Genomic DNA, 16,106 nt, shown 5'->3' on the forward strand with positions numbered 1-16,106 from the left:
GACTGCTTGGTAGTCATACGAAGGAGGGTGGGCCTTCCAAGCGCCCGCCGAGCCCTTGTCGAGCCTTGTCGAGTCTCGCCGGCGCACACCGGCCTGTTCCCGGGGTGTCTCGGCGCTGCAGACACGCGCAGAGCAAGGGCGACATACCCCGCGCACAAAGGGACGCCTCCCGTTGACCAGCGTCTTGTTTGTCGGTATTTTTTTGTCCCTTCGTCCACTTTGTCTACCTTCTTCGACACTTGTCGTACGACTCTCGCCCAGTCCCCGCGCCCCTGATTCGTCAAAATAGCAAAACTTTAATGTCGATCCAGTCAGGTGACTCAGCCGTCCATGGATTAGCGCGAGCGTGGCAAATTCTTGGTCGTGACTTGGCGTTTCGAAGCACGGTGAAGCCGCGTCCGTCGATGCGTGCAGTTCGAGCACCTTAACTGGCTGTCCGGCCTTCAGCGTGATGAGCCGCGGTACACAGCTGTTCCATGGCCTTACGCCTTCTCTGCACTGTCAAAGTTCATCATCCGGCGGTTGTTGTGATGATAACGGCGTGCGTCTCTCTGTACATTAGCTCTCAAACATTAATTACCCCTTTCTTGGATTTGGGACTTTTGAGACTCTAAAACTTTGAGACTTTAGACATTTTGGGTCTTAAAGCATCCTCTTCGCCAAGCTTCTGGGGTGTTCCACAAGTCTTGTCGTCGAGCTCAGTTGGTCTCGGTATCGTCAGGGCTGTCGATGGTTGAGTTGTCAACGTCCGAGGTGAAGCTTTAGGAAGAGCTTGTTCTGTTCTCGCCTCGCACCGTGGCAGTGCAGGCTTTGACGTTCTTGGCGCACAGTGTCAGACCCACAAAAATCACCGCTAGTGGCAGGTGACTGAGCATGTGACGCGGTGTGGGTCGTTTACGAGGCGATACTTGCGCAAAACGCGACAAAGTATGACGAACAAGTTGTTCCAATCGTGAGTAACGGCAATATCCCAATGCATTACCAACCTCCTCCGCTTTATTTTCGCACGAAGCCAATATCCACTGCTGTACGACATATCTCTCAAGGTGTCGAAAAGGAGGGGAATCTCCCCGAGATACCAGGCCGTCGCATTGCCCAGGCACTAGCCGAGACCTCCCAAGGCGCCCAGACGTCCCCAGCTTCTTGTCGCTGTACGTTGTCCTTGGTAATTCTTGGAAACGGGATTGCGACATCCCCGGTCTCAACGAAGACGAAAGAGATAAGGAAGTCTCGGCGAGAATGCTCTGGTCTCGGCGTGCTCTATCTAGAAGTCTAGGCAGTACAGAAACGTACTTCCTTCTTATCTCACGGTCCGCTCCGGTGGCCATTTCGACGTCGCCGCCACTCGCCTTGGATGCAACAAGCAGTCCATATATGCACTATCAAACTTGTCCGGCCTGTTCTACTAGACTGCTATTTCGACGGGGATGGAAGGCAATGAAGGTATTGCGACAGGCCCGATGCTTTGACGATGGGCTGGGCCTCGGTCGCGTTCTTGGCGCCCCCTCTAGTCTTTCGAGAAGCTCATCGAAAGCTCCTCACTTCATCGTACCACTTGCAGAACGTATCAATAATTGGCAAAAGGCTGCAATGTCGACGTTGTCAAAGTGAAATGCCACTAACCGAATCGTCAAATGCGTCTATCGGGGCTTCCCAATTGATGTGCAGTCGAGACCCGCTAACCACAACAGGCAACGCGCATCCCCCGATCGAGAAACAGCGATGCACGCCATTGTGTTCTGAACCTGCTGGGCAAGTGTTGCCCCGCATGTTACCCTGCACCTATCCATGCACGGAACAGTACCTGCCATCCATCAGGGCCTTTCCGGCTACCGATGCTGATCTTCGCCGATGCGCTTTGAACGTCATTTCTTCGTTCTCCTCCTCTGCGCCGTGTGCATTGGCGAGCGGCACGGCCGGCCTGCAGCCTCCTGGCACGCACCAAGACAGTGCGTATCGGCTTCATTGTCTCCACTTCACCACCTCAGCGCATTGTTCTCCTTCCATTGTCCGTCTTCCCTGGTTTCTTCGTCTTCATTGTTTCGCCTGTTCAACAAGCAGTGCGTCATCTTTCCATGGCGAATTGCCCAATCACCGTCCATATACGGCGTACTGCGCGCCTTGTAGCCTTTCCTCTTGCGGTTCTTCTGCACCCGTAGTTTGTAATGTCCAAGTGTCCTTCTTTCAGCATCCAGTTGGAAAACAACTCGCGCCAGTAGCCCCTCCCACTGTGTCCCCAGCTCTGATCCTTTCTACTGGACTAATACATCCATACATCCATACATCCATCCCTTTACGCCATAGCTGGCACTGTGGTCGTTAAACGCATTGGCCATTCTGCCGTGCTGCCCACCGAGTTCAGCTTCCCTCAGTCGCTCCTTCTCTCATTGCATCCCGTCCCCCGCCTCCCGCTAGGCCTAGCTCGCCATACCCCGTACAGCTGTTTGTCCCCAAACCTGCCGGCGGGTAGGGCAAGAACCTCTCCTCCTTGCCCGTCGCACTTTCCCTTCCTATTCATTTTCTCGATTCCTTCCATCCGCCCATGCCAATCTTCTCTCCTTCTCTTCTTTCCCTCCTACTACCAACCAGCAACGTCCCAGACATCATCAACACGCCCAATTCCCATTACCCGCATTCTTTCGTTCTGCGTCTCGTCTAATACTCGCTCGCTTTCGTGCATCCGGTGTCTGTGTGCTTTCATATCCGATTACGTCATCGCAATGGCCGACTTCTCTTCCGCGCCCGTGGGCAACTCAGGTATGCGCCCTTTCCGCCCAGCGCTGCGCAGCGGCATCACGGTATCTGTCTTGTGCTCTGGTATCCATTTTGTTCTCTGGTTGTTTGTCTTCTTATTGTCCTTTTCTTGTCCTTGTGCTGCTATCTTGTCCGTTGTGGCCTAGATCGCCCGTTGGTCGCAAATCTGCCAAGCTACTTGGTTTCTCGCCTTGTCATTGGTCGATTGAGACGGGGAACAACAGCTTCAATCCACCAGAGCTCTTACACCACGCCGCATCGAATATTGACCTACATTACATGCTCTTCAGACGAACTAACATGAATTTCCTTTTTTTTCAATAGACTCCTCGGAACGTCCTGCCAACAACAGTGCTTCCAAGCCTTCCCTGGAGACTGCCAAGCTGTCCAGCCTGCCCGACCTCAGTTTGCCCCCAAAGCCAGTCTTTGTCGAAGGCTCCACGACTGGGAACAATGCTTCCGGTGCCCTGAACCTTGACACCAATGCCGCCGCTAAGAAGGATGACTCGCCCTCCAGCTCGGTCGGCGGTGGACTTTTTAATGGAAGCACCGCGGCTACCGATAAAAAGGACAGTGCCGATTTTGCCAAGCCCGTCACGCCCGTGAGTGAGGCCAACGGCGCCATCGACACGTTCCACAGCGCCTCCGGCGGCGGCAACGGCGGCGGCAACGGCAGCAGCGACAACAAGCCTACCACTGCACCCCTACCACTAATTGATGAGGCGCCAGCAGAGAAGCCGGGACCATCAGAACCTACTGCAACCAGCAGCGTCCCCACCGCTTCGGCCCCCTCCGTGACGCTCATCGCGCCGACGGCGCCCACCACTAATGGCAGTGCGGTGCCGTCCTTGCCATCCGGCCTGCCCCCCAAGCCAGCAGAGCCTTCTGCACCTTCTCAGGCAGCTGTACCTTCCGAACCAGCGAAGCCTGCCGAGCCAGCGATGCCCACTGAATCTATCACATCCGGCAATGCCGTCGTTGGTGAGAAGCGCAAGGCCGACGAAGCGGCCGACGACAAGTCCGCAGCAGCGGCTCCCGAAGCATCTGCTCCCGCACCCGTCAGCTCCCTCTTTGGCGGCTCCGCGGCTACTTCATCGTCACTCCCCGCCAAACCGCTTGCAGCCACCGTCGAGTCTGCCGATGACAGCGAGGACGGAGCATCCGCCGCCAAGAAGCTCAAGACCGACACCAAGGCCGAGACGGCAGCGGCTGCCGATGCGGCGCCCACATCCACTCCGGCTGCGCCGCCCGTCGAGGTCCCTGCGCCCTCGCCCGTCACTGTCGCGACCCCCGCTGCCGACCCCATCACAGCCCCTGTGGGCGCACCTGCTGGCGTGGCGCCTGCTCTCGAAGTGAACCTCGGGCCGGCTCCCTCGGCCGACGAAATCGCGTCGACCTCAACTACGGCCCCCGGCGTCAAAAAGAGCAACAGCCGCGCCAAGCGCGAGAAGAAGCCGCTTCCGCCTGTCGGTAAAACGGCACGCAAGACGCGCAGCCAAGGACCAGCGTAGGTCCCGCGTCGACACAACGTTGAGGAGCAAAATCCGTTTTCAGCATTGTATATGTAATGTACGGGAGGGTTCTTTCCGGACAGACATAACGAACCCGACAGCACAGTGAAACTATTAAAAGCACGACAAAAATAACAACAAAAAAAAAAAAAAAAAAAAAAAAAAAAAAAAAAAAAACTTAAATTAAAATACGAGAGGCCGGAGACATACCCCCAAGAAAACTAGGCGATCATGTCTGATCTGGTGCTCTCCTTATAGAAGGGATCGTGGGCCTATTCACATGCGTGTTTACGTCTTTATGTGGTTTCCTTTGCATGTTTCTTTTTCTGCATCCTCTATCTGGGGGAGGCAAGTATTGGTGGCAAGGCTGTATTTTGGAAAAACAAAAGGGAGAAAACGGGACCTTTGGATTGAGGAAACGCCAGTTGCAACTACGCGTATGATATTTATGCTTCGTTTTACTTTAATTCTTTCATGGCATTATTTGAATATGCATTTCGTGCTGGGTCTTTACGTCTAATTCGAATTTATGAGTTCTGCGAATTGTTATTTAATTACGGTCTCAGACCAATATTTCTTTGTCTTCTTTTATTCCATCGAGTTCATATTTTATCTTCTCTATTGCAAGCAGTGTCGTTATTATCATTTTAAGAAATCCAAATAAATAGAAACCAGCTCTATTTCACTATTGTTTAATTTTGTCTATGTTTTGCTGTATTTTCCTTTTCTTTTCCTGTTTTTTTTTTTTTTAAAAAAAAAAAAAAATCAGTGCTTAGTTTCAAAAATGATTCTCCCTTCTTCAAAGACAAAAATGTTTTATCCCTTCGTCTGGCAACTCCTGCGACGACACCTCTGCTAGATTTTCCCAAAGAAACGTAGCATTGAGCTCGTAAAATATCGAAAGTGCAAAGCATTAACGGAAAACAGTGGCTGAGCCTCTCCCTCGCGGCCAAGCCGAGAGCTCTGCATGTTTTCCCGTGTACGCCCTTTTGTACGTTGCAGCCGAATCCCAGTTACATGTTATGCCTTGTTTTGGGCATGCCAACATCGCCAACAATTTCCATTGCCTTACTCGTAAGGGTGTGCGATAATACATGGTCTCTCTAGATCTGTATTGGCGTTTTTCCAACTCTTTTGGCGAGCTGCAGTTTACAGCTTCGAAGCATGGGAGCCCTTTCGTTTGAAAACAAATGCAGCGAAAGGAACGCCAATGCGACTAACAAAAAATGCGATGAAATGATGTTATGCAAGGTTTGGAGGGCTTAGAAAGGTACAGAAGTATATGTCACCAACTGGTCAATTGGGCGGAAACTGCCATGCGGAAGCACACCCATGAGCGACCCTGGTCGCCTGTTGCCAAGACAAGCACAATAACCCTCGTATTCAGAACCAAACGGGACACGAAGACGGCGGGATCGCTGCATGCATGTTTTGCGTGGTTGCAATATGTGCCAATCCCCTTTGTGATTTTGTTCCTTTGCTCTGGTTCCCTTGGTTTTAGTTTAATTTGATTTGCCAGCAATTGCCAACCAGCGATGCGATGCAGGTTCTCTCATCTGCACGTTATTTCGTAAAAGGCAAGCTGCTATATTTATCTCTTTTGCTTGAACTCTGAGATAGTACGCCACGTGGAAGAGATAAGCAAACCTATGCAGCCCAAGAACAGGATCACCAGGAACAAGAACAAGACTAGGAAGACGGAAGCAGGAACAACAACTGCAACAAGAACAAAATCAAATAGATCTGGAAGGAAACCAAAGATCACACGGCATGGAGCCTCCACAAATGGGAGGTTGAACCAGATGACCCTGTCGACCGCTAGTTCGCGAGGTCACCGTTGTCCCAAAGAGTAAGACAACCCAAGCTCGTGATGCACCAGCACATCCGCGTGGCCCGCAATCGTGACAATTGTTTACCCTCCAGTCGATTTGATGCCTCTTTTGCGTCAGTGCGTTTTGGATACGACGGTTGGTAGATGCGTCGACCTTTGCCGTTTGTAAAAGGCCACGACTCTCGGCTCTGGAGGACAAAACAAGCTTGTCTTGAATATGGAGCATGACTCCGGTTGCGTTTACTATCGCGACAAGAGGCCTCTTTTTGACATTTCTTCGTATCCGGCCCGCAGTGTTAAGCCAGGCAGTCCTGCTTGCCGGGGGTGGGATGGGCTGGCTCGGCCGGTTTCGAGTTTCATCTGTCGGCTGCTGGTGACAAGACGTACGCCAACCTCTATGCTTTAGCAGTATCTTCACCACTGACGTGGGCTGATGTGGGCTTATGTGGGCTTTTGTTGACGTGGAAAAACGGCCCCTCACAACGGTTCACATCCGCTGGACGGGCAGTATTCGTGGCCATTTGCTAGCAAAGCAAAGGCCAAAAGGGTCCCGAGTGCGTCTTACTTTGGCCAGACCGTGAATGTCTGCCAGGGGCAAACCGGACACAGGCCGCCGTCGGAATGGTGGATGGCAAAAATAGAAACTTTATTGGAGCACTTGACATGATTTTTGCAGAGCTTTTCATCTTCAGTGTAACAAAGTGCATGGACAAGCGCAACCAACCCCAGTTCTTTCCAGTTCCAGTTCCAACGCCACCCCACTTATGCCCTCCTTTCACTCCCGCCCCCTGGCGAATACGAAGAAAAACGCGTCGGGCGGGCTTCGTTAGTTCTCAACGTTAGTCCAGGGGGTGCTGCCAGGCTCCAGGCTCCAGGCAACTTTGAGACAAGGTCGCTAGCAGTTTTTGTTCCGCGGGTCGCCTAGCGTCCAGAGATTCAGGTACCTGTAGGCTACTGTGTTTAGTGCAAAAGAGTGGCAGTAGGCAAACGATGGCTCTTTCCATGGACTGCCAGGACTTGCCGTCCCAGTTTTCCTGTGCTACTTCCTTCCGCCCCTTTTACACGTTCAGGGACAGGAAAGCACACGACACAGCATCGGACGTGAGCCTAACGCGCACCGAAACAACCGGCGCGCGTACCAAGTAGGCTCTCGCGCGTACACATGCGCCGTAGTGGTCAAAGTATTCCAGTATCGATACAAGGCACGGAGTCCTCCGCGCTTCGTAGAACTTTTCTGTGAAGTGGAGTAGTCTAAATGCAACAAAAAAGGAAAGAAAAAAAGGCAACAACGGTCGACTTGCCGGTCGGTCGACCCTTCCAGATGTTCTGGATTGTGCCTTTTCCACTCTTTCCCACAGCCGTTGACGCGGGCAGGTGCCATCCACTCCCTGCCTCCGGGGCCTTTTTGGTCCACTTCTTTCCCTCACAGTGCATCCAGGCCTTTCCACGTCAACAGAAGAAATACCCAGATACCCATATACCCTAGCATTTTCGCCATCTGTGCAGCATTCCCTTGCATTTGTCTACCCACCACCCCTGCATCACATCGCCTCGCCTCGCTTCGGTCGTCCCATCCACACCACCACAGTATGCGCGGGAAAACGAAGACGTTGCGTTTCCAGTTTTCTTTGGCGTGCCTTTCCCGTTTTGTCCTTGTTCTGTTTCTGCTGATCACTCTGGGCATCAGCCATTTTGTACTTTTTATCGGTTTGGATTTCTCCGCGATTCACTCGTTCTCGTATCGACCTCTCGATCTGCCGCTCGCTTCTGGCCTCTCTTTTTCGTGTCTTTGTCGTCTCTTCTTTTGTCCTCTTGTTTCCTGTTCTTTCGTCCCACGCTTTGCTTTCGGCATCACACTCGAAGCCCCTTTTCTGTGGTCTCTCTTTGTCCGACTAGCAGCCTGAGCCGACCCTCAAACTGATCAGCGAACCTCGCGACGATCACTCCCCCCATTCTTCGACGGGCTCTTGGTACGGACGCCAGCCTTCTCCCGAAATAATTCCTCTCGCAAGCCCGCGTCACGTCACCACTGCTCAGTCGTACTGTGTCGCCTCGTGAGTTGAGGCAAAGGGGAACGTCCCAGAGAACACGACATCGCCCATCTCTTCCCGTCTGTCCTTCGCTTCGATCACGACTGTCACCACGACCTGACCTGCAAGCAACCTCGTTTTGTTGCTGTGGTGTGCGCTCGTTTCTTCTTCCGTCGATTTGGAGATCCGTTCGCTTGCTGCTCCTTTGTTCGACGACATTTTGTTTCCCTGTGACCTTATTGTCTTTCTTTTTGGTCTTGTCTCAAAACGGCGCCAGGAACCAACAGTCACCAGTCTCTCGCAAGCGGCCGCCATCTCTTTGTTTGTTCTTCGCGACCCCTGAAACCTCGGAGTCAACGCTCACAGCCGCGTCCCAACTTCGACTTTATTAGTTGCCGTCCTCCCGTATTCCGCAAGTTTGCATTGTTGACGTCAATACCCTTTTAACGAACTATCCAACGAACTGTCGACAATTGCAGCCGCCGAGCCCTTCTTCCCGCCCTCTACAACAGGTCTGTATCAGCCGGTTCTGATTCACCCGTTCACTTGAGAGGCCAACAATACACTGGAAACCAACCCCAATATATACTTCGTGGCTGTGATAGAAAACCCACACGAGAAATCAGGGACCTTCCGAACCGCCTTGGTATCCTGCCGCCCGGCCTCCCTGTCACTCTCCCACCTCGGCACTCTTTTTGTCGGACACCTCTCGTCGCCTTTTCGGTCGACGCTGCGACGGAAAGCGCACACACATACACAATGGATTTAGCAACAAAGACATTACCACTCGTCTTCGGTCGAGAAACAACAGCAACGTCGACAAGCGCCGCCGACGAGCTGCTGCTGCTGCTCCAAAACCCATTTGGCTCACAGCTGCAGGTCGGTTCCATTTGGGCCTCCGTTGGCACATCCTTCGGCGTCACTGCCGGCGTCGCCCTCCTCTTCTCCCTTATCCGCCCATACCACACCGTCGTCTATGCCCCCAAGCTCAAGCATGCCGACGAGCAGCACGTCCCACCGCCCATGGGCAGGGGCGTCTTTGCATGGGTCGGCCCGTTGTGGAAGACCAACGAGCAGGACCTAATTCGCATGGTGGGCTTGGACGCTGCTATCTTCATGCGCTTCACCCTCATGTGCCGCAACATGTTCCTGGTTCTGGCCGTCATCGGCTGCGCCGTCCTCATCCCCATCAACTACACCAACAGCGTCCGCTATGGCAACGACGTCTGGATTTCCATGCTGGGCCCCGCCAACGTTTTTGGCAACCCGCAGTGGGCCACCTCCATCATCGCCTGGGTCATCAACATTGTCGTGTGCGTTTTCCTGTGGTGGAACTATCGGAAGGTTCTCACACTGCGGCGGCAGTATTTTGAGAGCCCGGAGTACCAGATGAGCCTCCACTCGCGGACGCTCATGTTGTACGACATCCCCAAGCAGATGGGCTCCGACGAGGGCATTGCCCGTATCATTGACGAGGTCGCGCCTAATTCGTCGTTCTCGCGCACGGCCATTGCCCGCAACGTCAAGGTCCTCCCCGAGCTCATCAAGGAGCACGACAAGGCCGTCCGTGCCCTCGAAAAGGTCCTCGCCAAGTACCTCAAGGACCCCCAAAACCTGCCGGCCGCCCGGCCCCAGTGCAAGCCGTCCAAGAAGGACCACTCCTACGACACCTACCCCAAGGGCCAGAAGGTCGACGCCATCGAGTACCTGACCCAGCGCATCAAGGACCTCGAGATTGAGATCAAGGAAGTGCGCCAGAGCGTCGACAAGCGCAACACCATGTCCTATGGTTTTGCCTCCTACTCGGACATCAGCGAGGCCCATTCGATCGCCTATGCCGCGCGCAAAAAGCGTCCTCAGGGCGCCACGATCCGCCTGGCCACACGACCGAACGACATTATCTGGGACAATCTGCCGCTCACTGCCGCCACCCGGAGCCGCCGCCGTTTCATGAACAACCTCTGGGTCGCCCTGCTTACGCTCCTTTGGGTCGCCCCCAACGCCATGATTGCCATTTTCCTCGTCAACCTCAGCAATCTTGGCCTCGTTTGGAGCGCCTTCCAAACGCAGCTCGAGACCAATACGCACTTTTGGCAGCTGGTGCAGGGTGTGGCGTCGCCCGCCCTCACATCTGCTGTCTACCTTTTGCTGCCCGTCCTCTTCCGCCGCCTCGCCATCCAGTCGGGCGACCAGACCAAGACCGGCCGCGAACGCCACGTCCTGGCCAAGCTGTACTCTTTCTTCGTCTTCAACAACCTTGTGATTTTCTCCCTCTTTAGTGCCGTGTGGGGCTTCATCTCGGCTGTTTTGGACAAGACAAGCACCGGCGAGGACGGCTGGAAGGCCATTGTTTCCGAGAAGCCTGGTGACTACCTGCTGAGCGGTCTCTGCAACATCTCGCCTTTCTGGATTACCTGGCTCCTGCAGCGCCAGATGGGCGTCGCCGTCGATCTTGCTCAGCTGTGGCCGCTCTTCTGGGGCTTCATTACGCGCAAGGTCTCCAGCCCGACGCCGCGCGAGATGATCGAGCTGACGGCCCCTCCACCGTTTGACTACGCCAGCTACTACAACTACTTCCTCTTCTACTCGACCGTGGCTCTTTGCTTTGCCGTCGTCCAGCCTCTCGTCCTTGCCGCGGCTGCCATCTACTTTGCGATTGATGTTGTGCTGCGCAAGTACCTCATTCTCTACGTCTTTGTCACCAAGACGGAGTCGGGTGGTGTCTTCTGGCGCGTCCTGTTCAACCGCATGGTTTTTGGCACGATTCTTGCCAACCTCGTCGCCTTCCTCATCGTCTTTGTCCGCGGCAACGCAAACCACTTCCAGGCCTACGTCATTGCCCCCCTCCCCTTTCTTATGGTCGCCTTCAAGTGGTACTGCGCCCGCACCTATGACGACAAGATGCAGTACTACACCACGCAAAACGTCATGGCCAACCCGGAGGCCGGCCTCGATATTGCCAACAAGGAGAACCTGCGCAGCGACCGCCTGGCCGCTCGCTTCGGCCACCCTGCCCTCTACAAGCCGTTGATCACGCCCATGGTGCACGCCAAGGCCCAGAACATCCTGGCCAGTGTGTACTCGGGCCGCTTGACGGCCGGCCGCGAGGCTGGCTCGGGCGACAGCGCTTCTGTCTCTGGCTACTCGGACACGTATGCGATGGACCCCATGAACGCCAAGCGCCCTGGCAAGGCCGCCGGGGCCGTTATGCCCGGCTTTGAGGTCGTGCCGGAGTCGCGCCTGGACTTTGAGTACTACAAGAACCGTGACGAATTCGCCGATGAGCACGGCGGCGGCGAGATCTTTGGCACCGCACGCGACCTTATCCGCCCCGGCACACCTGGCAGCATGATGGGTGCTACCGACTCACGGCCAGGCACTCCGGTCGGCGGCATGACGGGACGTCGGCAGTTCTCCACAAACACGACGGCCTATGGTGGCGGCGGCCGTATGGGTAGTATGGGAGGTGGTCCCGAGACGGGCACGATCTACGAGCCCGGCTATAACAAGCCTGGCATTCCCAGTCCCCCGATCGCCAACCAGTCTCAACCCATTATCAACCCAGTGCGCACGCGGTCGCCCTCTCCCTATGACGGCATGCGCTCAACATCACCTGGTCCCAATGTGTTGCTGGGCACCGGCCTCGAGTCGTCGCGGTCACGGTCCCCTATGTATAGCGCCGGCCATAGTGGCAATGACAGCCTGAGCGACCTGGTCGGCAACGCCGCCGCCATGCCGGTGGCCGCGCCCATTCCTCGCCGTGCGGTTCCCGGCTACTCGAGCAACAACGGCTCGTTCAGCACGCGGCAAGCGAGCGGGCCCGCCCCCGGTATGTACGGCGGCGGTCCTGGCGGCTACGGCAATCTGCCGCAGGAGGAGCTGGAGCAGGACCCTACGCATTATGACTACTTCCGCGGCGGCAATCGCCCCGCACGGCGCGAGACCAGCAACACTACGCCGAGTAACCAGAGCCGTGCCAACCTACCGCAGGGGGAGCCGGGCCAGGACCCGACGCAGTACAACTACTTCCGGGGCGGTAGCCGACCGCAGCGGCGTGAGACGAGCAACGTCTTGCCGAGCAACGCGAACCAGCAACACAACTACCCGGGCAGCAATAGCCGCAGCAACACAACGGGCGGTATGGGCCGACCACCGCCGAGCTAGGCGCTCGACGACACTCCAGGTCACTACCCAGCCGCGCCGCCACGCGTCCAGCGAAGCCGAAGCAATCTGCATCGCGAACTATGGCGACGTTGAGTGCTTTGTGGCATTGACTTCTCTTTCCTTTCTTTGCTTTTGATCTGCGCCCTTTTTTACCCAACTTACATTATATTGTAATCTTTTCCTTTATGACTTCGCGGCCTGAACTGGTCGTCAGAGCACGAAGCCATAAATGCAAGATTTATGTCGTTTATACTTTCCTATTTTGTCTTCTGACTCTTGATTATTTCCCCCTTTTCTCCTTTGTCCATTTGCCATATCATCAAAGCTATCCGGTTTGCATTCTTTCCTTAGAAGACTCTCTTGTTTGTCGGTCAGCTTGGCAAGCGCGGCCAGAATGGCCTTGTTTGAACTTGTCATTACATAGAATGGAGGTAGCGGTCACACAAGCGGCACATAATTAGCGCGTTCCTAAGATACGGGAACGACTCAGCGAAGAATGAATTTCTTTTTTTCTTCTATATACGATCTATTATGCGTGTAGACTTTATTTTTGCGGACGTAAACAGAATGTTTCTATGCGGTGCGTCTATGTGATATCTCTGGGTCGTTTGGTCTTCGTGACAAATGAAACAAGAAAAGCAGCAACAGACAAACAGCCAATTAACGGGCATATACATTAAGGGAACATGAAAAAATCAAAACAGCAAAGAAATAAAAAACATGGAACTTTTGCGCTCTTCTCTGGCCCACTGGGCCTCGGCCCCTTTGCTCATCACCACGTCACAGCATCACGGCGATGGACACTGGCCGCCCATGACGTTGTGGTGGTAGAGGTACGCCTCCATGCACCCGCGCAGATGCGCGGCGGCGGCCAGGACCACACACACGTGGAAGATCTGGTGCGAGCTGCCCCAGATGTCAAAGCGGCCCGGCCGCCACTTCTCGGGCCACCGTGCCGCATACAGAAACGCCCCCGCGACGTACAAGGCGCCCTGGAGCAGCACCCAGTTGAGGCCCATGCGCTCGTTGAGACGCGCATACCGTGCCGCCCACGCATCGGCGGCGCCACCACCGGCCTCGTCCGCCTCGAGGAGCAGCAGGCCGTGCAGAATGGGCACGACGCCCGACATGCCCAGGGCGACAAAGAGCAGAGCACGGTACCGGCGCCAGGCGGGCGTGCGGAAGTGCTCGAGCCACGAGACGGCCAGGCAGGCCAGGCCCAGCAGCACAATGAGGTACAGGTAGACGGCCAGCCAGCGCGGGTGGCAGAAGAAGCCGTAGTAGAGGGTGGGCACGTAGCTGCCGACGATGAGAAACACAATGCCCGAGTAGTCGAGCTTGTTGCCCCAGCGGGCGACGGCGGGGCTGTGGTTGCTGAGGGCGTGGTAGGTGGCGCTCATGCCGAGGCAGGCGACGGCGCCGGCGGCAAAGCAGCTGAGCACGAGCGTCGACGACGCCGTCTCGCCGGCGGTGGCGGCGTTGCCTCCAGCGGCCGCTGCCGTGACGGCGTGGTACTGGGCCACGCCCAGGAGGCGGAGCGCGGCCGCCCCCGCCGCCGACAGCTGGGCGCTGGCCGCCCGGCCGAGCCACAGACTCGGTGTCGGCAGGTAGTCTGCGACGAGGGCGCCGACCGCCCCGGCGAGCCGTGCGCCGATCGCGCGGAGGTGCGCGGCCACGCCCTGGGGCAGCGGCCACAGCAGCACGTCGGCGATGCTGGGCAGCTCGTCGACGTACAGCGCCACGCCCAGCAGGGCCGCCACGAGGGCGCCGGCCAGGTGCGTCCAGATGTTGACCGACTCGTTGTGGATGCCGAGGACGCTGGCCAGGGAGGCCACGTAGCTGTGCGAGGTCGGGCGGTAGCCGCCGAGGATGTAGACGTTGTCGCGGCGCCACTCGGGCAGGTCGTCCCAGTGCAGCAGGGCGTAGGCAACGCGCTTCACGGACCGGCCGCTGGACGTGCTCACATTGCTGCCGTGGCGGCTGTGCGTAAAGCCGGTCCGCCCAGCGCCGATGCTCTTGCTGTCCGGTCCTGGGTCCGTCTGTGTGCCGAGACTGTGGATGCTGCTGATGCTGCTGTTTTTGCTGTGCCCGCTCGAGTCGTTCCCACTGCTGGTGCCGATGCCGCCACTTGTGTTGCGCATGGCCGTCTTTTTCGGCTGCCGGCCCCGACTGGGTTTGTGTTTGGACGGCATCTGTATCCGCGCGTGTGTATGTTTGTGCTGCGCGGGCAGGGCGGTATGTGTTATGCGCGTTGTATTGCAGGTTGCAGATTCGGTCTGCAGGTGGGCCAGGCCGATTTGCGGAGAGCTTTCAGGAGGCTCGGTGGTTGGTGGCGCAAAAATGCAAGTCGCGATAGCTACGCCCGAGCAATGCGCAAAAAATAAGGAGCGGTTGCGAGGTCTTCCTGGTAAGGTGGATTGACTTATATAGAGAAGAATGCAGTTCCAGAACAGCAAGAGTCTTGCAAGAGGCGACTACAATGGAAAATGAAGATAAACCTTCGGCTCTTGTCCGTCTCAACATTTAAGCTTGCCTGTGACGTTGGATTTTGTTGGGAGGTTGGTGTCAGAGTGAAAAATTAGTGGGCTTTTCGTAGTGACAGGGGCCTAGCGGTAGGCTGTTTTCACCCTGCAGACCTAACGTTTCTCTCCACCTCGGCTGCTGCCGCCTCTGAAACCCGTATTCGTTCCAAGGCTCTCCGGTGGCTGGGGGGGACTCTGGTGTTGGTCCCTGTCTACAGGGGCTTTAGGAGGTGTTTGGTGAAAGGTTTTGACTGCTGCCTCGTGGAGAATTTTAGCGCCATCAGCCCCTTTTTGCATGTGAGGAGCCGCTTTCAGGGACCTAGGCCTGGCCCAAGTTTAAGTGGTTGCATGCAGTAATTAACGAGCGACCAACCACTGAACAAAAGTGCGGTAGGCACCACCGAGATGACATAACGACATAGTCTTATTCGACCACCTTCAGTCCCGAAGATAAAGCTATTGTTTCAAGTGCTGTGTCTATTGCTGCTCGCAGGTGAAAATAGTAAAGAAAAAGGTAAAAACAGTCGATGCCATGTGTCTAGCGCCATGTAATTCCAAAGACAAAAGAGAGAGAGAAATGAAGCAGCAGTCTGAAGTGCGCAAGGAGCAGCAGTTCGGCCACGCCTGGCTCCCCGTCTCCGCATGACGTGAGTTTGCAGCTTTGGTGATCGATGCGCTCCTCTCACGGGCCAGGCCACCCTGACCTTCGCCGTCCTCACGTCACATCGTCGCAGGTCGTCGTCAGGGTGCGTATTTGTCGGCTCTCGTCTGCGCGGTCGTTCGTTGCTCGTTTTCTCGTTTGCTTTGCTCGTTTATTTCTTGCCGCTCTTCTTGATGCCCTGGTTGCCCGTGTTCAGAGGGCCCTTGCCCTTGGCCTTGTCAGCCAGGTCCTTGCGTGCCTTCTCGTCTGTAGTCCATATGTCAGCATGTGCATGCTACCCATCGCACCATCGCCGCTGTGATCGGCACGAGCCAGTGCCACCATAGGGCCACTCACCAGCGCGCTTCTTCTCGAGGAAAGCCAAATCGTCCTCGTCAAGCTCCTTCTTGTCCTTCTTGGCCGCCTTGAGGGGCTTGACCTTGCCACCTAGAACGAAAATGTCAGTGCTATGTCCAGTTCCACAAAGTCTCCGTCACGACTGTCACGACTGTCACGACTGTCACGATGCCACGGTCCTCCACATACCTTCACGGTTAGCACCACCCATCTTGTCTGTTTTTGGAGTATGTGGAGAGTGGTAGAAGAGAAAACGAGCGTTGTTGGCCGGGTCTAGCGGTGCTCTGTCAGGCGGCT

General features: G+C 55.7%; 5 protein-coding genes across 5 annotated transcripts; 2 read left to right on the forward strand and 3 right to left on the reverse strand.

Annotated features, from left to right (window-relative positions):
• Positions 1–2,720: 2,720 nt before the first annotated feature.
• On the forward strand, positions 2,721–4,265 carry SPBR_04223 (uncharacterized protein; the record flags this gene model as incomplete). Its single annotated transcript, XM_040762506.1, has 2 exons — positions 2,721–2,757; positions 3,079–4,265. 2 exons carry the CDS (start codon positions 2,721–2,723, stop codon positions 4,263–4,265), a joined length of 1,224 nt encoding a protein of 407 aa, XP_040621670.1.
• A 3,864-nt stretch (positions 4,266–8,129) lies between these two features.
• SPBR_04522 (uncharacterized protein) lies at positions 8,130–8,345 on the reverse strand (the record flags this gene model as incomplete). Its single annotated transcript, XM_040762805.1, has 1 exon — positions 8,130–8,345. One exon carries the CDS (start codon positions 8,343–8,345, stop codon positions 8,130–8,132), a length of 216 nt encoding a protein of 71 aa, XP_040621671.1.
• A 540-nt stretch (positions 8,346–8,885) lies between these two features.
• Positions 8,886–12,290, forward strand: SPBR_04060 (uncharacterized protein; the record flags this gene model as incomplete). The annotated part of the gene is made up of 1 exon (XM_040762344.1): positions 8,886–12,290. The coding sequence occupies one exon, from the start codon at positions 8,886–8,888 to the stop codon at positions 12,288–12,290; it is 3,405 nt and encodes a 1,134-aa protein (XP_040621672.1).
• A 788-nt stretch (positions 12,291–13,078) lies between these two features.
• SPBR_04259 (hemolysin-iii channel protein) lies at positions 13,079–14,431 on the reverse strand (the record flags this gene model as incomplete). Its single annotated transcript, XM_040762542.1, has 1 exon — positions 13,079–14,431. The coding sequence occupies one exon, from the start codon at positions 14,429–14,431 to the stop codon at positions 13,079–13,081; it is 1,353 nt and encodes a 450-aa protein (XP_040621673.1).
• A 1,193-nt stretch (positions 14,432–15,624) lies between these two features.
• Positions 15,625–16,020, reverse strand: SPBR_04511 (translation machinery-associated protein 7; the record flags this gene model as incomplete). Its single annotated transcript, XM_040762794.1, has 3 exons — positions 15,625–15,719; positions 15,810–15,899; positions 15,999–16,020. 3 exons carry the CDS (start codon positions 16,018–16,020, stop codon positions 15,625–15,627), a joined length of 207 nt encoding a protein of 68 aa, XP_040621674.1.
• Between the last annotated feature and the right edge of the window lie 86 nt (positions 16,021–16,106).

This window comes from Sporothrix brasiliensis (assembly GCF_000820605.1).
Source record: "Sporothrix brasiliensis 5110 chromosome Unknown Cont16, whole genome shotgun sequence".
NCBI classification, from domain to species: domain Eukaryota; kingdom Fungi; phylum Ascomycota; class Sordariomycetes; order Ophiostomatales; family Ophiostomataceae; genus Sporothrix; species Sporothrix brasiliensis.